The following is a 22,146-nucleotide window of genomic DNA, read 5'->3' as shown; positions in this document are numbered from 1 at the left end:
GACGGAATATTCCCCAGGCTGCTCCACGAGGCGAGGGAAGAGATTGCTGAGCCTCTGGCTAGGATCTTTATATCCTCGTTGTCCACAGGAATGGTACCGGAGGATTGGAGGGAGGTGAATGTTGTCCCCTTGTTCATAAAAGGTAGTAGGGATAGTCCAGGTAATTATAGACCAGTGAGCCTTACGTCTGTGGTGGGTAAGCTGTTGGAAAAGATTCTTAGAGATAGGATCTATGGGCGTTTAGAGAATCATCGTCTGATCAGGGACAGTCAGCATGGCTTTGTGACGGGCAGATCATGCCTAACAAGCCTGATAGAGTTCTTTGAGGAGGTGACCAGGCATATAGATGAGAATAGTGCAGTGGATGTGATCTACATGTTTTTTAGTAAGGCATTTGACAAGGTTCCACACGGTAGGCTTATTCAAAAAGTCAGAAGGCATGGGATCCAGGGAAGTTTGGCCAGGTGGATTCAGAATTGGCTTGCCTGCAGAAGGCAGAGGGTTGTGGTGGAGGGAGTACATTCAGATTGGAGGGTTGTGACTAGTGGTGTCCCACAAGGATCAGTTCAGGGACCTCTACTTTTTGTGATTTTTATTAACGACCTGGATGTGGGGGTAGAAGGGTGGGTTGGCAAGTTTGCAGATGACACAAAGGTTGGTGGTGTTGTAGATAGTGTAGAGGATTGTCAAAGATTGCAGAGAGACATTGATAGGATGCAGAAGTGGTCTGAGAAGTGGCAGATGGAGTTCAAACCAGAGAAGTGTGAGGTGGTACACTTTGGAAGGACAAACTCCAAGGCAGAGTACAAAGTAAATGGCAGGATTCTTGGTAGTGTGGAGGAGCAGAGGGATCTGGGGGTACATGTCCACAGATCCCTGAAAGTTGCCACACAGGTAGATAGGGTAGTTAAGAAAGCTTATGGGATGTTAGCTTTCATAAGTCGAGGGATAGAGTTTAAGAGATGCGATGTAATGATGCAGCTCTATAAAATTCTAGTTAGGCCACACTTGGAATATTGTGTCCAGTTCTGGTCACCTCACTATAGGAAGGATGTGGAAGCATTGGAAAGGGTACAGGGGAGATTTACCAGGATGCTGCTTGGTTTCAAGAGTATGGATTATGATCAGAGATTAAGGGAGCTAGGGTTTTACTCTTTGGAGAGAAGGAGGATGAGAGGAGACATGTTAGAGGTGTACAAGATATTAAGAGGAATAGACAGAGTGGACAGCCAGCACCTCTTCCCCAGGGCACCACTGCTCAGTACAAGAGGACATGGCTTTAAGGTAAGGGGAGGGAAGTTCAAGGGGGGATATTAGAGGAAGGTTTTTCACTCAGAGAGAGGTTGGTGCGTGGAATGCACTGCCTGAGTCAGTGGTGGAGGCAGACACACTAGTGAAGTTTGAGAGACTACTAGACAAGTATATGGAGGAATTTAAGGTGGGGGGTTATATGTGAGGTAGGGTTAGAGGGTTGACACAACATTGTGGGCTGAAGGGCCTGTAATGTGCTGTACAATTCTATGTTCTTAAATTGGAGTGGTCACATGTCTTGTAACTAAAACAATCATGGTCATGGAAAGACCATGATTGCCCACATCATATTACATGGTGCATAACGAACAAACAGTGAAACATGAAACATACAATGAAAGGTGCTGTTTGCATCAAATCAAATCAGTGAGGATGTGCTGGAGGCAGCCTGTGGGTGTCACCAAGCATCTGGAGCCAACATAACACGCCTACAGCTTACTCTCCCTGACCCGTACGTCTTTGGAATGAGGGAGAAACTGGAGCACCCAGAGAAAACCTATGTGGACATGGGGAGAAGGTACAAACTCCTTATGGACAGTGGTGGAAATCAAGCCTCAGTCAGTGATTGCACTCACCCCTATTTTACAGTGCAGCCATCATCACTGCTTTCTACTTTTCTGTTGGCACCACTGCCACACTCTCACACAAAAGTACTTTATCACTTATTACTCAATCAGTATATGTTTTCATGAGTGATCAAAAAAGGCATAGCTCATCCTGAGATAGTAACTTTGAATTAAACAGTATTAAGGTTCAGATTAGCTTTATTTGTCATATGTACATCAAAACATACAGTGAAAAGCGTTGTTTGTGTCAAATCAAATACTTACGGAATGTGCTGGGGGCCCCCTCCACATGGGGGTGTTTCCCTGCTTCCGGCTCCAGCATAGTGTGCTCACAAGTTACTAATCCTAACCCATATGTCTTGGTTTAGTGGAGAATGCATCTCAGTCATACCCCATGCTTCTCAAAGAAACACTTACTTCCTCCAAATGTCAAATTGTGATAAAGGTACTGTGTATTGAACTAAAAGTATTTTAAAATAGAGTTCAAGTTTCAAAACATTCAAATCAGATTTAATTATCAAAGTACACATACATCACCAGATACAACCCTGAGAGCAATGGGAACATGAATAATTTGTTATATTTGATGAAGGGTTTAGTATTACTGAAGATGTGCTTTATTTCTCTGACTCGAGAATTCCATATATTTATTTGCAATAATTTATGCAATAACTATTTGTTTGCAGTTAGATTATTTGCAATAATACTATAAATGCATAATTTGTATATTTAATTGTGACTGAAACAGTTTAGAGGATTCAGTTATTTCCATTCTATGCTAAAAGAAGTTGAAATATTGAGTTATTGCACATGTATAAGGGAAGTATCAAAATGGTCACTTAATTTGAAGCAGCTATTTGACCATAAGACAGGGGAGCAGAATTAAGGCATTTTTCTTACTTCAGCATTCTGTCATGGCAGATTTATTATTCCCCTCAACCCTATTCTCCTTCCTTCTCCCCATAACCTTTGATGCCCTGACTAATCAAGGACCTATCAACCTCTGCTTTAAATACACCCTGTGAGAGGGTGAGTAGCTTCAAGTTCCTTGGTATACACATCACTGATGACCTCACCTGGACAGTACACACCCAGCTCTGTGGCAAAAAATCTCGTCCACCTCAGGTGACTGAAGAAGTTTGACATGGACTCCCAAATCCTCAAGACATAGAAACATAGAAAACCTACAGCACAATACAGGCCCTTCAGCCCACAAATTTGTGCCATACATGTCCCTACTTTAGAAATTACTAGGGTTACCCATAGCCCTATATTTTTCTAAGTTCCGTGTACCTATCTAAAAGTCTCTTAAAAGACCCTATCGTATCCGCTCCACCACCGCCGCCGGCAGCCCATTCCAGGCACTCACCACTCTCTGCGTAAAAGAAAAACTTACCCCCGACATCTCCTCTGTACCTACTCCCAAGCACCTTAAACCTGTGCCCTCTTGTGGCAGTCATTTCAGCCCTAGGAAAAAGCCTCTGACTATCCACACAATTAATGCCTCTCATCATCTTATACACCTCTATCAGGTCACCTCTCATCCTCCGTTGCACCAAGGAGAAAGGGCCGAGTTCACTCAACCTGAAGTAAAGCATTCATTAAGTATTTCTGCTACTTCCTCTGGTTCCATACACACTTTCCCACTGTCACACTTGATAGATCGTATTCTATCATGTCTTATCCTCTTGCTCTTCACATACTTGTAGAAGACTTTCTACAGGGGCACCATTGAGAGCATATTGATTGGTTGTATTACCGCCCAGTACGGGAATTGCACCAACATTGATCAATGGGCATGCAGAGAGTGGTACGGACAGCCAAGCACATCTGTGGATGTGAACTTCCCTCCACTGATAGGAGCAGGGGCAGAAAGAAGTCCTGGAAGATAATCAGGGGCAGAAAGCTCCCCAACCATAAAGTGTTTCAAACACTACAACTGCATTAAAGCCAGGACGAACAGGCTATGGGACAGTTTCTGTCTACAAGCTATTAGACATTTAAATTCACGTGTCTGTACAGTGTAATGGACTCATAATGCAAAGATTTTTACTCTCTCACGTTGTGGGATGGATGTAAGATTTAAAGAAATTCTAATTCTAATTCAATGATTTGGCCTCCACAGCTTCATGACCCTCGGGCTAAATAAATTCCTTTTCATCTTGGTTCTAAATGTATGTCCATCTATTCTGAGGCTGTGCCCTCTGGTTCTAGACTCTACTACTATAGGAAATGTTGTCTCCCCACACTCTCTATCTAATCCTCTATCTATCAATAGGTTTCAATGAGATCCCTCCTCATTCTTCTAAGCTCCAGCAGTTACAGACTCAGAGCTACCAAACACTCCTCACTTGTTAACCCTTTTGTTCCCAGGATCATGGTTGCGAACCTCCCATAGACCCTCTTAGATAAGTGGTCCAAACCTGCTCAGAATACTCCAAGTACAGCCTGACCAATGCTCTGCATAATGTCAGCATTACATCCTTGCCATTATATTTGTAGAAGCCATGCTACAAATTTCTGTTTTCTATCCGCATTGTATTCTGTGTTGTGCATTTATTATGTTCATTATGATAACTAGTCTTGTGGGTGAGGGTGTGGTACATTGTCAGGCTTTGTTCTGGCCATTTTTAGAGATGGGGACCGTGGGTGTGATATCATTTAATTTCAGTTAGGTACACTTGGAATCACTTAACTTTGTTTAACTTTGCTTTAAGTACAGTTCGTAATGCTAGTTTTAGTATGTAAGTTTCATCGCTTAAGATTGCATGTTTTGCTCATTGTTCATACAGGAGTGAATAAATTTCTTTGACAACAATATTCATATTATTGAAAATATTAAATAAATAGTCAATACAATAGACTTCAGAAATTGGAAAGATCAGTAGTGGTAAAATAACCCTTGTTGAGAAAACTGATTTTACTCTAAGATGCCTCATTATCAGAATAAATGACAGGAAAGTGGAGTTGTGGAATTATCAACAGTGTGATGCTTAATGCTTCTGTCATGTGCTGAGAGGCTCATTACAGCAAAGGAAGATGTGACATATCCCCATGGAGCAGGAGTAAAGTAGAACTCCTAATCCGGAAATATTGAACTGCCTACCTCTGTATGACTAGGGCAGGATGCATAAGGAATTTGTATTTGCATCTCATTATCAAAATGTCCAATCTAGTTAAAAGGCCTTTGAGAAGCTCAAGGCAATAACTGTATAGTGATGACTTCAATGGTCACATAAAAGTGGGTGTAGGCCATAACGGGATATTTCAGACACTGCATGAAATGTCCAGCAGTAATGGCCATTTATGAATAATTAAACATTTTAGGAACATGGACACTTCACTCAACTGAATGAGCCTGGTTTTGCTGATCTGACTGTAATCTCAACTCTGCATTCCTATATTAAACCCCCATCCCCTTGCAACAATGACCTCTGCATTCAAACTATCGAATGGTTGTCTACTTCCACGAGAAACTCATTTCATGATTTGAACAATGGTATTGATGGTTTTGCTGCACAGTTTGCAGACAGTATGAAGACAGGTGGAGGGGCAGGTAGTTTTGAGGAAGTAGAGAGGCCACAGAAGGACCTAGACAGATTAGGACAATGGAGAAAGTAGAATATAGAAAACAGTGTGGGGAAATGTTTGCCCATGTACTTTGGTAGAAGAAAGGAAGGGTTTGACTATTTTCTAATGGAAAGAAAATACAAAAATCTGAGGCACAAATTGATTTAGGAGTCCTTGTGCAAGATTCCCTAAAGGTTAATTTTCAGGTTGAGTCTGTGGTGAAGAAGGCATATGCAATGTCAGCATTCATTACAAGAGGACTAGAATATAAAGGTACTGGTGAGGCCTCACTTGGGCTAATATGAGCAGTTTTGGGCCCCTTATCTTAGAAGGGATGTGCTGAAACTGGAGAGGATTCAGAGAAAGTTCACGAAAATGATTCCAGGATTGAATAGCTTGTCATATGAAGAGTGTTTAATGGCTCTGAATGAGAGGCAACCCAATTGAAACCTATTAAATCTTGTAAGGCCTTGATAGAGTGGAATTGGAGAGGATGTTTCCTATGAAAGGAGAATCTAAGACTAGAGGACATAGCTCAGAATAGAGGTGCATCCTTTTAGAACGGAGATGAGGAGGAATTTCTTTAGCCAGAGAGTGGTGAATCTGGGGAATTCTTTGCTGTAGGCAGCTATGTCTTTATGTATATTTCAGGTAGAGGTTGATAGGTTCTTGACTGGCCAGGGCATGTTGGGATATGGGGAGAAGGCAGGAGATTGGACCAAAAAGGAAAACTATGATGAAGTGGTGGAGCAGACTCGATGGGCCAAATAGCCTAATTCTGTTCCTATATCTGTGGTTATGGTTACTTCCACAGTGGGAACATCCATCCTGAAGTACAATAATGCTGAAAAGTCTTATGCACATATATAGTGAGGGTGCCTAAGACTCTTGCCCAGTTCTCTATTTGTCAACATGGTGAGGAGTTTGCAAAACTGCTGGAAGCAAATGATGTTGGGAATGGTGAGAGCAGACCACCACAAGAAGGGTGTGAGACAGTTGGCAGAGGAGTGCCAGGAGCTGGGGCAAGAGCACACCCAACCCTGATACAACAGACAAGATAATTTGATTCCAAACAATTGGTTTATTGATCATTGCAGAGTGTCTCTCTAATGTTTCCCTCTCCCTTCCCTTTTTCCCAATCATAATTCCCCTCTCCCTGCCCCCTTCCCATTTTCAGTCCACAGTAGAGAACCATATCAGAATAAGCTTTATCATCACTTAAATATGGTATGAAATTTGTTTTTCAGTACAGTGTTGTACATAAAATTACTACAGTACTGGTACAAAAGTCTGAGGCATGCTAGCTTTATGCTGATTTCCGGCAAATAAACAAAAACTAGTTTGTTTGTCACAGTGTAAATGTCACCACGTTCTGTCCTCCAGCCAGTTAGGAGAATTATGGTATCATCCTGGAAAATTTTCAGCACGATAGAACATTGGTTAGGCCACAGGAACAGAACATAAATGACTTGTGGAAAGTGTCCAGTAGAATTCACCATGGGAATCTTCTTTTTTTAAAATTTAATATATACATTAAGGGCATGGACTTGAGTGCATAGGACAAAATTTCTAAATTCTCTATTGACCCAAAACTTGGAGCTGTAGCAACATGAGAGGAGAAGAACTGTAGCTCCCAATTATAATCTTCTTTCAGCCATTACTCAGTGAGACCGACAACATCATACCTGCCCATCTCACTATTCAGGACATTTACAAAGACAGGTGACCTGAGTCACCCCAACCACAACTGTTCCAGCTGCTACCAACTGGGAAACGGTACCGCAGCATAAAATCCAGGACCAACAGGCTCTGGAACAGCCATCAGACTGATTAATTCATGCTGATAAAATTGTATTTCTATGTTATATCGTCTGTCTGGTTGTACATATTCTTTATTATAAATTACTATGATTGCACATTGCACATTTAGACGGAGATGTAACATAAAGATTTTTACTCCTTATATATATAAAGGATGTAAGTAATAAAGTTAATTCAATTCAATTCAGCTCATCTCACTGACAGCAATTTTGTCCTGTCATCCCCCTGTCTTTCCTCACAGTCACACTACACACTGAAATGGCTGATCTTTGACTTGGTATTGTGTCCATTTAATATTTGATAGTCATTTAAGTATTAAGGGAAGTGATGAAGCGAAGTATCAGCAAGGCTGCAAGATGATAGGGACTAAATGGCCATTTCATGCTTTTTTTTCTTCTTTTTTGTTCTTAATGCTGGGTTCCATTAATTTTTAAAGTTCTAAAGTCTTGAGAGGAACTACAAGGGGGAAAAGGTGAAAAGTTTAAAGGGAACATGAGGGGAAATGTCTTCACTCAGAGTGTGGAATAAGCTGCCAGACTAGTAAGTAATGTATGCGAGCTCAATTTGAACATTTAAGAGAAGGTTCGTATAGCTACTTGGATGGTAGGGATATGGAAGGTGATGGCCTGGGGCAGGTCAATGGGAGAAGGCAACTTAAATGGTTCAGCTTGGATTAGATAGACTGTACTGTACTTTACTATGACTCTATGATTCTATAACTCTTCAGACTGTGAATATAGAAAAGATTTACCAGGAAACTTCCAAGGATGAAGGGCTTAATTTGTGTAAAGTAGCATTGTTCTCAGCTATTCAGAAGAAATTGTGAAAGGTCCCAGTGAAGTTTCTCAGCCGGAAACACTCGCTGTACTTTTTTCCATAGACGCTGCCTGGCCTGCTGAGTTCCTCCAGCATTTTGTCTGTGTCGTTTGGAGTTCTGGCATCTGCAGATTTTCTCTTACTTTTCCATAGAAAATTATAGACTTGATACCTTCATTCCTGTAGTGTTTTTTTGGTAATTCTATTTCAAACTTTGTTTTCTTTTGGATTCTCAATCTATTTTTATGTGTTAATAGAAAAGGATTGCAATGTTGGAATATCCCTCTCTCTTGGAATCAATATTTTCATAATTAATTCTCAGATTAATTGAAGCAAATTAATGGCAGATGGAATATAATGTAGGGAAGAGTATAGATTGGGATAGAGGATATCCATTTAGAACAGAGGTGAGGAAATTCTTTAGCCCGAGGTTGGTGATTCTGTGGAATTCATTGCCACAGATGACTATGGAGTCCAAGTTGTGGAGTGTATTTAAATTGGAGGCTGATAGGTTCTGGATCAGTCAGGGTGTCAAAGGTTATGAGGAGATGATAGGAGAATGGGGTTGAGAAGGAAAATATATGATGGAGTGGCAGAGCTGACTTAATGCACTGAATGGCCTAATTGTATTCCTTTGTCTTATGATCTAAAATGGGCAAACTACATGACAGATCAAAAGTGTGGATGTGTTAAAAGAGATAACTTTGAGGTGCAGTTTAGTATCTTCACTTCAGAAGCAAAAGACAATGTATTTTCACATCACAACATCTGAACAAAAAGGAAGAAGGAATCAAAAATAGATCCCTGAGATAATCCAGAGATCATGGTACAGATTGTGGTAGAGATCATGAATCAGGTTGAAGCTAGATCCCAAGAGAGAGAATTTATAGAACGCATACGAGATGAATTTTTAGAGCAGCTTGTTGTTAGGCCCACTATGGGATCAGATATTTTTGATTGGATGTACTGTAATGAACTGGATAAGATTAGGAAGTTTAAGGTAAAGGTACCCTTACCTTAATATGACCATAATATGATAGAATTCACATTGCAATTTGAGAGAGAGAAGTTAAAGTCAGATGTATCAGTATTGCAATGGAGTAAAGGGAATTACAGAGGCATGAGAGAGAAGCTGATTAAAGTTGTTTTGATGGGGTCACTAGCAGGGATGATGGCAGAGCAGCAATGGCTAGAGTTTCTGACAGCAATTCAGAAGGTGCAGGATAGATGTAGAAGTATTCTAAATGTAGGATGATACAATCATGAGTGATAAGAGAGGACAAAGTCAGCTTAAAAGCTGAAGTATATATATAATGGTGAAAAAATTAGTGGAAAGTTAGAGGGCTGGGAAGCTTTTAAAAACAAATGTAAAACAACTAAAAAAGAAATAAAGAGGGAAAAGATTAAATATGAAGGTAAGATAGCCAATAATATCGAAGAGGATACCTATGACAAAGCTGGAGGAGCAAGAAGCTTCAGTGGCAGAGATGGGAGAGACTGCACATGCAACTGTTGCCCGGGTATTTCACCAGTCACAGCTTCATGGGAGAGTGGCAAAGAGAAAGCCACTGTTTAAAAATACTCACATGAAATCTCAGCTAGAGTTTGGCAGAAGGCATGTGGGAGACTCTGAAGTCAGCTGGAAGAAGATTCTATGATCTGATGAAACAAAAAATGAGCTTTTTGCTATCAGACTAAATACTATGTTTGACATAAGCCAAATACCACACATCATCAAAAACACACTAACCCTACCATGAAGCATGCCTCAGGCTTGTGAAGGTAGAGGGTAAAATGAACAGAACAAAATACAGGGAAATCCTGGAGGGAAACCTGATGCATTCTGCAAGAGAACTGCAACTTGGGCGAAGACTTGTTTTCCCAGAAGACAATGGCTCCAAGCATAAAGTCAAAGCTGTACAGGAATGGCATAAAACAACAAAGTTAATGTCTGGAGTGGCCAAGTCAGAATCAGGACCTCAATCTAAATGACAATTTTTGGCTGTACTTGAAGAGGGATGTTCACTCATGCAATCTCACAGAGCTTGAGCAGTTTTGGAAAGAAGAATGGGGGAAAATTGCAGTGTCCAAATGTGCAAAGCTGATAGAGACCTATCCACACAGATCTATTTCTGTAATTGTTGCCAAAGATGCATCTACTAAATACTGCCTTGAAGTGGGTGAATGTTTATGCAATCAATTATTTTGTGTTTATATTTGCAATTAATTCAGATCACTTTGTGGTGATCTGTTTTCACTTTGACATGAAGGAGTCTTCTTCTGTTGATCAGTGTCAAGCCGAATTAAATCCACTGTGAATTAAATCCAAGGTGACTTTGAGGTCGACTTGAGCATCATCACTTCAGACATAGAGGCAATGTATTTTCAGATCACAACATCTGAATGAAAAGGAACAGAGAAAATGCTGGACATTGCTTGTACTGGCTGGTTACCTGATTTTATTTATTGTTTATTTATTTTATTTGTTGTTTTTTAGCATTGAGTACAAGAGTTGCAAACTCATTTTCACTGTATTGGTGCATGACAAATTGTACTATGCAATGACAATAAAGATATTTTATTTCATTTCAAAAAATAGATCCTTGAGATAATCCAGGGCTCATAGTACAGAAATAGAGAAATGCCAATACTAGTGAGTTGTGGAAGATGCAAATTTCTGGAAGTATCTGAACTAAATTAAAACTGTTGTATGAGGAAAAATCATTAATCTGTATTAATTGATTAATATTACTAACATATTTAAACATTGGGTTGGAAGCAAGTGAATTATTAAATTGGATTTGAATCTAGCGAGTTAGTTTGCAGTGAGTTATTAAATCAGCCTCTAGTAACGTAATAGCAGAAAAGTTCTACCCTTCTCTCAACCAAGACTTATTTCTTAGCAGGACATCTTCAAGGAGCGATGGCTCAAAAAGTTGGTATCCATCATTAAGGACACCCATCACCCAGGATATGTGCTCTTCTCATTGCTTAAAGTGCCTCACCATGGCCGATGTGAGAAGAACCCTGTGCAGGGTCAACCCACGGAAGGCTGCTGCACCAGACAACGTTCCTGGTAGAGTGCATAGACAATGTGCAGACCAGCTAGCAGATGTTCTCAGTGACATCTTCAACACCTCCCCAAGCAATGCCACCATTCCAAAGTGCTTCAAGGCCACCACCATCGTCCCCGTGCCGAAGAAGTCTTCAGTGTCCTGCCTAAATGACTATCATCCCATTGCACTCACATCCATCATCATGAAGTGTTTCGAGAAGCTCGTCATGAGGCATATCAAGACCCTGCTGCCCCCCTCACTGGACCCCCTGCAGTTTGCATACCATCCCAACCGCTCAACAGATGACGCCATTGCCACCACCCTCCCCCTGGCCCTAACCCACCTGGACAAAAAAGACACGTACGTTCGAATGCTGTTCATAAACTTCAGTTCAGCATTCAACACAATCATCCCTCAGAAACTGATTGGAAAGCTGAGCCTACTGGGCCTGAACACCTCCCTCTGCAACTGGATCCTAGACTTCCTGACTGGGAGACCTCAGTCAGTCCAGATTGGAGGCAGCATCTCCAACACCATCACACTGAGCACGGGGGCTCCCCAGGGTTGCGTGCTCAGTCCACTGCTATTCACTCTGCTGACCCACGACTGTGCTGCAACACACAGCTCGAACCACATCATCAAGTTCGCCGATGACACGACCGTGGTGGGTCTCATCAGCAAGAATGACGAGTCAGCTTACAGAGAGGAGGTGCAGTGGCTAACGGACTGGTGCAGAACCAACAACCTGTCTCTGAATGTGAACAAAACAAAAAGATGCTTGTGGACTTCAGGAGGACACAGAGTGACCACTTCTCGCTGAACATCGACGACTCCATGGTAGAGATCTTTAAGAGCACCAAATTTCTTGGTGTTCACCTGGTGGAGAATCTCACCTGGTCCCTTAACACCAGCTCCATAGCAAAGAAAGCCCAGCAGTGTCTCTACTTTCTGCGAAGGCTGAGGAAAGTCTATCTCCCACCCTCCCATCCTCATCACATTCTACAGGGGTTGTATTGAGAGCCTCCTAACCAGCTACATCACTGCCTGGTTTGGAAATTGCACCACCTTGGATTGCAAGACCCTGCAGCAGATAGTGAGGTCAGCTGAGATGATCATTGGGGTCTCTCTTCCCGCCATTATGGACATTTACACTAAACTCTGCATCTGCAATGCAAACAGCGTTATGAAGGACCCCACACACCGCTCATACAAACTCTTCTCTCTCCTGCCATCTGGGAAAAGGCACCACACCAGACTATGTAACTGTTTCTTCCCCCAAGCCATCAGACTCCTCAATACCCAGAGCCTGGACAGACACCAACCTACTGCCCTCCACTGTGCCTATTGTCTTGTTTATTATTTATTGTAATACCTGCACTGTTTTGTGCACTTTATGCAGTCCTTGGTAGGTCTGTAGTCTAGTGTAGTTGTTTTCTGTGTTGTTTTTCATGTAGTTCAGTGTAGTTTTTGTACTGTTTCATGTGGCACCATGGTCCTCAAAAACATTGTCTTGTTTTCACTGTGTACTGTACCAACAGTTATGGTCGAAATGACAATAAAAAGTGGCTTGACTTGACTTGACAGAGGAGGTACAAGAGACTGAAGGCAGTCACTCTGCGATTCAGGGACAGCTTCTTCCCCTCTGCCATCAGATTTCTGAATGGATATTGAACCCATGAACACTACCTCACTACTTTTTCTCTTTTTGCACTATTGTGTCTGTATCTGTGCACAGACTCCCTTTGTGGACTTCAGTTCAGAATGTTACCTGCTTGTGTTTGTTGTTTGCATGATTTGTTTTTTTCTCTCCCTGTACATTGGGTGTTTGTATTTTTTAATAGGTTCATTCAGGTTTCCTTGTTTTGTGGCTGCCTGTAAGGATACGCATATCAAAGTTGTATAATGTATACATACTTTTATAATTAATGTACTTTGACTTTGTATTTTTGAACTATGTATTTAATTTAAATTTTTAATATATGTTTCTTACTGTAATTTACAGTTTTTATTATTATGTATTGCCATACATGGCTGCCACATAACAACAAATTTCATGACATATGACAATGGTATTAAACCTGATTCTGACTCTGTTAGCTGAGACAATAAGGGTACTTGTCAGTAAATACAAATCCCCTCCGTGCAGAACTGATCAGAATTGTTGAGGGTTAATACCTGCAACATTACAGAAGTAAAAACATTCAAAATGCTTCTTTAATCAGTTTGTGAAACAGTGAACCTCTTTGTATTGTTTAGTATGTGTATCTTTTTCCATTGCAGTGCCTTCCATTGTATAAATTTGATAGGTCTCAGCGCAGTTAATGGTTTGTGCTGTAGACTTTTCAAATATACTGTCAATCAGGTCTTGCTTGTCCCATTCTACTTAGAGTGCTGATGAAAATCTTTGTACTGCCATTATTGAAAAGCGTAGTGCAATTCACAGTCAGATGAACAAATATTTGCCATTAACACTGGTTAACTGACAATTTATCTGATTGACAGCTCTGAAAAGAGCACGGTAACAGTCATGTCATGATTGTCTAGTTTACAGCGATTTCAGTTAATGGATGAGTAATCGTCAAAATCACTCATCGAAAAATTGCTGACACCTTTCATTTTCATTTAGGCTGGAGATACGCTGCGATAACTGAGGGATTGTCTTTTTAAATACAGGTGAGTGGAAAATACATCCAAATGTAGTTAGCAAGTTAAAGTGGGTTTTGAAATTTGTATTTTACAAAAATCAAATAAAGCACTCAGAACAAAATATTTCTTTATTGTGGAGTTCTGAAGGAATTCAATAACTTTGCTGTTGAGAAACAATGGGATGTTCATCTATTGCTGATTTTGGAATCAGAATGAGGTTTAATATCACCAGCATACATTGTGAAATTTGTTAACTTTACAGCAGTAGTATAATAAAATATGTAATAATAGAAAAAAATCTGTGAATTACAGCTGTAAATATATATATTTTTTTCCTCATGGGTGGTGTGTTTATGTGCTTTTCCCTCAATCCTGGGTCCTCTACCAGAGGCTGGGGAGTTTGAGGTTTTGGTGCAGTATTATTACTGTCCCTAGTAGTGTGCTCTTCTGGAATGAGATCTTAAATGTTGTTCCCGGGATTTGTTGGAGCCACTCACCCAGTCCAGGTGTCACAGCTCCAAGTGCTCCTATCACCACCAGGATTACTCTGGCTTTAACCTTCCACATCCTTTCCATCTGCTCTTTCACGTCCTGGTATTTCTCCAGCTTCTCATGTTCTTTCTTCCTGATGTTACTGTCATTCTGGATGGCCACATCTATCCTTACTGCTTTCTTCTCTTCCTTGTCCAGTATTACTATGTCGGTCGGTTGGCCAGTACCTGCTTATCAGTCTGTATTTGGAAGTCCTACAGGATCTTAGCTTTGTCATTCTCCACTACCCTCTCAGGTCTTTCCCATTTGGTGTGTCCAATCCATACTCAGCGCAGAAGTTCCTGTACACGATTCCTGCTCCTTGGCCAGCCTTGTGCTGTCCCTGCCTGTGTCTTGCACCCTGCTACCATGTGCTGGATGGTTTTGCAGATTCCCTGCGCAGTCTGCATCGTGGGCCTTGTCTGGTGTGACAGACCCCTGCTTCCGTTGCTCTTGTGCTCAGTACCTGCTCTTGTGCAGCCACGAGCAGCACCTCTGTGTTGTCCCTCAGCCCTGCCATTTCCAGCCATTCGTAGGATTATGTCAGCCACAACTGATGTCTGGCATTGATACATCCCGTGCTGTGGCCTGTCCTGCCATGGCCTCTAATCCTCTGGCTCAGCTTCACCCACTTCCATTTCTATATCGCCTGCCTGCTGTCTGAGGTATTCTCCTAGCAGGTCATCCTTAGGGGCCATCTTCCTGACATATTCATGGACGTTTTGTATTTCTTAGAGGACTGTGGCCTTGACACTTCCGAGTCCCAGTCCTCCTTTACTCAGTTGCTCAGTGTTAGACTTTGGATGGAATCCTCCATGTATTGTTAGAAGTTTCTGGGTCGTGAAGTCAGCAGCTTCCAATTTATTCCTTGGCCAGCACACTATTGTGGCTTGGTGTCTGATGACCGGTAGGGCGTTGGATCTGATCTTGTTCTTCCCATTTAGCTGGCTTTTTAGGAGCCGTCTCACTCTTTGGAGGTACTTGGATGTTGCAGATTTTCTTGTATCCTCATTATGGCTTCCATGTGCCTGCAGGATCCCCAGGTACTTGTAGCTGTCCTTACATCGGTTAAGCGGCCCTCAGGTAGCTTGACACCTTTAGTCTTGATGAGTTTGCCTCTTTTCACTACCACTTGGCTGCACTTTTCCAGTCCAACTGACATGCCGATGTCTCTGCTGTACACCCATGTCGGGTGGATCAGTGAGTCAATGACTTTTTCATTTCTGCATACAGGAGGTGGCTGATGTTCACTCCAATCTTGAACCTGTACTCATATCCGCTCTCTGAGATGATCTGGCTCAAGCCTGTGCAGAACAGCAGTGGGGTTGGGGATGTGAAGTCAAGATATTGGCTTTTATTGACTGGAAGAAGGAACAAGCAGTGAGTGACCACCATACTACATCCTGGAGACTGAGAGGCTGGGCTCAGGCCTCAATCGCCTTTATACCAGGGTCTGTGGGAGGAGCCACAGGAGCAGTCAGCAGGGGGCGTGTCCAGACAGGTATATGTAGTTCACCACAGGTATACTTTTTCACTCTTTCTCGGGAACTATGCATTAGTACTTGCAGGACACGCTCCAACATGGATCCCCCAGATGAAACCGAAGGTGGCTTTACATACTGCCATGGTACAGAAGGAGGGTATTGGCTTGGAGGCTGCAGAGGGTTGTCGACTCAGCCAGCCCCACCTTGATAACAAGCCTCCCAACCACCGAGTGCATGTTCAAAAGGCAATGCCTCACGAAGACAGCCTCCGTTATGAACGACGCTCACCACTTGTAACAATGCTCTTCTGATTGCTACCGTCAGGGATGAAGTACAGGACCTTGAAGACCCTTACTCAATATTTCTTCCCCTCTGCCATCAGATTTCTGAACAGCCCACGAACACTGCCTCACCATTCCTCTTTTGAACAATTTATTTCATTTCTTATTATTGCACGATTTAATTTATTTGTTAACTATTTATTTGCATGAAACATCAGATTTCATGATGTCTATCAGTGATTCTGATGCTGAGCAATGTGAGGATCAGTAAGGCCTGTGCCAAAGAGCAACTCAAACTGGCTGCAGATTCGATTTGATTTGGGTCACAATGAATCCAAGCTCAGCTCTCGTGTAGAGGGGTTTGATCTGAGTGTTCCCACTGCCTGCCGTGTTTTTCCTGATTGATTCACAAAGTGTTCTTTATAATACACTAAAAAGACAAAGGAGAATGCGGCACATTGCCTGATTCAAAACTTTAAGGGGAAACCATCTGTTTTCTATTATTGCAGATGTGTTCTGTGCTTCCGATATCTCGGTACAGTAGTAGTATCCAAGTCTTGATTTCCTCCCCAAGTTCATTTTGGATGAACCTCCATTATGTGCGTGAGCAATATCCTGTCTAAGACATTCTCTTGGTCCATGCTGGTCAGGAGAACTGACATCTTGTCCTACATTTAGGTGATTGCAATGCAAAAATATTCTTTCCAAGAGCTGTTTTATACAACCACACTGTTTTTCAGTGAGAAGGGAAGGGTACATACTATACCTGGAGTTTCAGGTTTCCATGAACATCCTGGTAACAGAGTTCACCTACACACCAGTGAGTTTTACATCGTAGCTCACCAACCAAATCAGAGTTCAAAGTGCAAAATCAGAATAATGGAAGAGTGCAGATCACAGAATCCCTACATCAACAACATAGACTGTACCTCCAATGCCAAATCTTCCCATTAACTATTTTACACAGAACACATTTATTCAGAAATATTTCATCAGGAGGTATCTTTCAATTGAAATATTAATACCTCCCTCTCACAAATTCTCCATAACTCACTGTCTCTGGCCACTTCTGATCTTAATCCATATTTTAGTCTTGGTTGTCCCTCTGCAGATGGTTTTGAAAGGTCAGAAACCTCCAAATGGGCACGAAACATTCCTAGAGGAGTGTTGCTAATACCAGGTAATTTGCCAGGTGGAATATGGTAACAATGGATTTGGCCTGGTTTAGTTACAGATTTCTCATCTGAAAGCAGTCAGTCATTGCATTTATGTCGGCTATTTGTACGTCTACTAGACTCACAAAGATCTTTGTCTCTAAAGCAAGTATCACATCGCCAGAAGGGATAAAAGCACGTCATTTGTGTAGGAGCAAGAAAGCTATATGAGGATTGGAGATTAAAGGTATCTATGAAAAGGAAAGAAGATGGAAAGTGGGGTCCCACAAGAAACAGCTCTGGAATCCCATTGCTCATAGTTATAGTAATGATCGTGATTTTGTGATCTATTGAAAACCAAAATATAATTCTCTGTATCTTATACTATAACATTATAAGATACAGAATATCAATATATTTATGTTTTTGGATGACTCGAATATGCAGAGGCAATGGAAAGGGGTGGTGTGCAATAGCTAGTACTGAGGACAACAAAAGCATTACAAAAATAAATAAAAAAATAAACACAGTATGAGCATATAGTTAAATTAGTTTCAAAGGGATTTGTGAAAGGTCAAATATTATAAGGGAAGTAAAATCTCTGAAGGTAGAGAAGTATAAATATGCAAAATGACTAAACTATTGACAGTTATCAATAGATTGAGGCCTCTGGCTGCAGTGGTGACTGGCTTCACGTCCTTTGTAAAACTTCAGTTCTAAATGTTATTTGCTGACTTTCATTGTTTACACAATTGTTCTCTCTCTGCACATTGGGCGTGTGACAGTCTTTCTTTTAATGGAGTCTTTAGGGTTTTGTTTTGTGGCTGCCTGTAAGGAGGTGAATCTGAAGGTTGTGTAATGTGTACATACTTTGATATAAAATGTACTTTTACCTTTGAACATGTTACAAGCCCTGGGTAAATACAAATCAAGTGCAAGAATTTCTTAAATTCAATTCAATTCAACAGTCACAAAGCTTGAAACTAAATCTGAGCCTCTCTCTTTTAGACAGTAGTTAAATCAACAGCATTTTCTATTTTCACTTTTAAATTAGCATTTATCAATTTTATGACTGATAATAAAGTTGGTACTCAGAATTTTAAACATTGAATTTGGTGCAGTAACTATTTCATATGCAGACAGTGCACTATTTGCTTTTTGGAGACTATCCTATCAAATTAATTTCTTATGGGCAAATAAGTACTTATAAACTTTATAATACAATAAAGAATTTCTTAAAACTATAAAGAAAATGAATTATGCTTTATTTGTATCAAACCTTCTTTAGACCATTCCAATCTGATTAACACAATTTATACAAACAATACAGTGGGACTTCACAATATATAGAAAATATTAATCAATAAAAAGCCAGAAATATAATACTTGTTAGGAAAGAAACTCAAAGTCTTTTATCCTTTGTAATGAGAAGATTGGTGATCTAATAGAGCATTTTGAGTTTATGAATTGTTTTGGTAGTCTTGCTACAGAAGTAATGTTTCCATTTATTTCTAAAGAGCAAAGCCAATGGATTTCAATAATAGAAATCAAATTGTGTATTTAGAAGCAAAATGGTAGATATATGAAAAGTGTTACTGGAAGGAACAATTGACGGGAACTGTACTGAGAAATTAGATGTGTGTTTAAAGGTGGAACTAATAAAGGTGACAGCAATGAGTGTCAAAAAGGTGGCAACCATCATTAAGGACCCCCATCACCCAGGTCATGCCCTCTTCTCATTGACTCCATTAGGAAGGAGAAACAGGAGCCTGAAAGCACACTCTCAATGATTCAGTACAGCTACTTCCCCTCTGCCATCTGATTGCTGAATGGTCATTTGAACCCATGAGCACTACCTTGTTACTTTTTTGGCCGTGATATTAAACCTGATTCTGATTGGAGCATAAATGTCAATATAGACTAAACATGCCAGAAGGTATGTTTCATTGCGATATATCAAATGTAATTTCATGTAATTCGTTATCGTTCTGGGTTAATGAATTCAGTAAAGAAGATAAACATTTGACAAGTCACCACCTTCGGCTAATTTGCCTGCTTGCCCTTTTGCTTGTTGATCTAATTAAGGCTAAAATTAAATTCTGATTGATGAAATTATGCATTAGGGTAGAAACACCTTCAGAGCTCAACATTTGACAGCAGTTCCAAGAACTTTGAAACTAAACAAATAACACAAACACACTATAGAGTTTTATCTGAAAATATTTATGGATCCATTTGTGTATGATTGGAATTGATCGATGATCTTGTACATCATGGGTTGACAGAAGCAGGAATCAACAGAAGAAATATTAAAAGAGATGGAAATAGCATTTTGAAATGAAAATACAAAAAATATTAATATATTTACTTACAAATGTGCTGTTTTCCAACAACACTGTTGTTTCATTGGTTATTATATTCAGTTTGATCACATGACCATCTCTGGCCCGGTACACCACCTCAGCATCTGTTGGAAGAAAGTGAAGCAATTTAAATAATTTTTTCCTACTACATGTCTTAATTACTACCTAAAACAGAACATCAACTTCAAATTAAATTAAACACAGTAAATATTTAGAAGTCTATCAGCATCCAAGAGATGCTCTAACTAGTCAAAGACTTTTCAACAGTCCAACAAATGACTTAAGTTTGAAAATAAATCTTAGCCCCTCTCTTTGGCTGACTCAATGGTATATCAACTATTTTTCCTATTTTTACTTCCAAATTAGGATTAAACAATTTTATGAATAGTTGCTACTGAGAATTTTAAACATTGAACAGTCTGATGCAGTAACTATTTCATCTGTAGACAGTGCACAATTTGCATTTTGGAGACCATCCAACTAAATTAATTACTTATAAATGTTTTAACACAATGAAATTCTATATCTATTGTACAATGATATCCAAGGTGTCTGTCTCATACAAGAATCCACAATATCCAGCAGTCATAAATAGACAGTATATATTGTTTAGGCCTATATTTTCTGCTCTTTTGTTTAATATTTTCTGTTTATTTTTTGTTTAATATATTAGTAGTAAATTGTCCTACATCTCTGGAGGTGAATTAAAGACAGTCATTATGGTCCCTTTACTTACAATTTCTTTTCACATTTTTAGTTAAACTATTACAATGTTGAACAATGACAATGCAAGCAGTAAAGCTTCTGGGATACCAATATTATCTTAATTATTGTGATGTGAAGGTACAATTATTAAACTAAGAAAAGATTCGAAGTACATTTATTATCAAAGTATATATGAGATTTTTCTTCCCACAGATAGTCATGAAAGAAAGAAAACTATGAAACCCATTCAAAGACAAAGATCAAACCCCAATGCATATAAAAAAGAACAAATCATGCAAACGGCAAAAGAAATGAGCAAAAGATTCAGAATACAAAACACCAAATGACAAAGTCATTGAAGAAGTCCAACTCATCAGTTCAATCCAGCATTACGCCGTTCAGTACCTGCAGGTCGTAGAGCCAGACTGCCCCAAACTAAGCCACACAAAAAAGCAGCAAAAACCACTGTTTTAAAAGAAAATCTATTCAGCAAAATGTGAACACCTGAACACTGCATTAAGCAATCTATTTACTTCAGTGACTCTTGTTTAAAAACAACTCATCGCATATTAGAAAGGTAATACATGTCCTGCTTCTTTTCAGTGTTTATAAAACACCAGAGCTGATGTCAAGAGGAAAGAAAAGACTGAATGAAAATGCCATAGCCTGGATGTTTTAACATTAGCCTCACTGACAAGTCTTAACATTTCTCAGTTCTATTGACATAACCATCGCCTCTAGTTATAACCTGCCATTCATTCACCCATGATATTCTACAATCTGCTTTAGAGTTTGGGTATTGCAAGAGTTTGGCTAATGAATCTCAGGGTTGTATATGGTGACATATACTGTACGTAATATTAAATTTAATTTGAACTTTGAACTTTTCCCACTTCTCACCCCCAGCCCCACCCCCACCCCTTGATGCTTTCACTTTAATTATTTGATGACTACTTGGAGCACCATGAGATGTCTATATTTGTCATTAAACTGAAAGATGTGCTTGTCTTCCTTTTATTTCTCTTTCCTCTACATTTAGAATCTTAACTTCATGTATCTCAGCTTTGAGTGTGGTGGCACAGTTACTAAACACCCAAATTTGTTAATTTTAGGATCTGTTCTGTTACATCCAAAATTTCCACTTGAACATTTTCCTACAAGGGTCACTGGAAAGCAATCAGGAATGAAAGTTTTGGTTGAGTATTCCCTCCATAAATTAGGAAAGCTGCAATGTCATCAAAGCTGCAGACATCTGCTACAAATGGGAGCAAGCAATGTATCATTTCCCAAGGAATCCATTTCTGATTGATGTCTGGAAAATAGCCTGGATTCACTTTATTTGTTTTCGTTCTTCCAGGGTGTCTGATATCTTCATGTGATGACATTGACTATCTGTGTGGGATTCATTTATACCTTTCCCATAGAAAGTAGAACTAAAAGCTGTGGCTAATGAATATTCTCTTAAACTCAAAGTAACAAAAGAGCAAATTCTGTAATATGTCAAGGTCTGTAGGAATTTAACTATCCCCTACATTGACACTAATGGTTAGTTACACACTCTGCCAGAGTCCTGACTGTATTCTTCTCCATGAGGGATCACTAATAACAATTGTGGAAAATCTGTTTCCTCAAAATCAGTGCAAAATGCTCCAGTCATTGGTCATTTCAGCAGCTGGTGCATATACAAGTCCTGGTTATACAACCATTGATGCCAGGCAGACAATCTCTGAAGAATATTGAAATGGTTAGGGGGTGTTACCCATCATATAAAGACACTTCAGAAGAAGACAATCACAAATCACTTAACCACTTCTGTAGGAAAAATTGCCGAGAACAGCCATG

The 22,146-nt window shown here is 40.0% G+C and overlaps 1 protein-coding gene across 1 annotated transcript in view; it reads right to left on the bottom strand.

Moving 5' to 3' along the window:
• LOC132392450 (inactive dipeptidyl peptidase 10-like) overlaps positions 1–22,146 on the bottom strand; it is a 905,047-nt gene that overhangs the window by 488,722 nt on the left and 394,179 nt on the right. Inside the window, exon 4 of the mRNA XM_059966307.1 lies at positions 19,609–19,703. Within this exon, the coding sequence (XP_059822290.1) occupies positions 19,609–19,703 (95 nt within the window). The remainder of the gene's footprint in view (positions 1–19,608; positions 19,704–22,146) is intronic.

The sequence above is a fragment of the Hypanus sabinus genome, chromosome 4, assembly GCF_030144855.1.
Source record: "Hypanus sabinus isolate sHypSab1 chromosome 4, sHypSab1.hap1, whole genome shotgun sequence".
Classification (NCBI taxonomy): Eukaryota; Metazoa; Chordata; class Chondrichthyes; order Myliobatiformes; family Dasyatidae; genus Hypanus; species Hypanus sabinus.
Note: the sequence above shows the minus strand (reverse complement) of the source record. Positions and strands in the feature narration are given on the sequence as shown.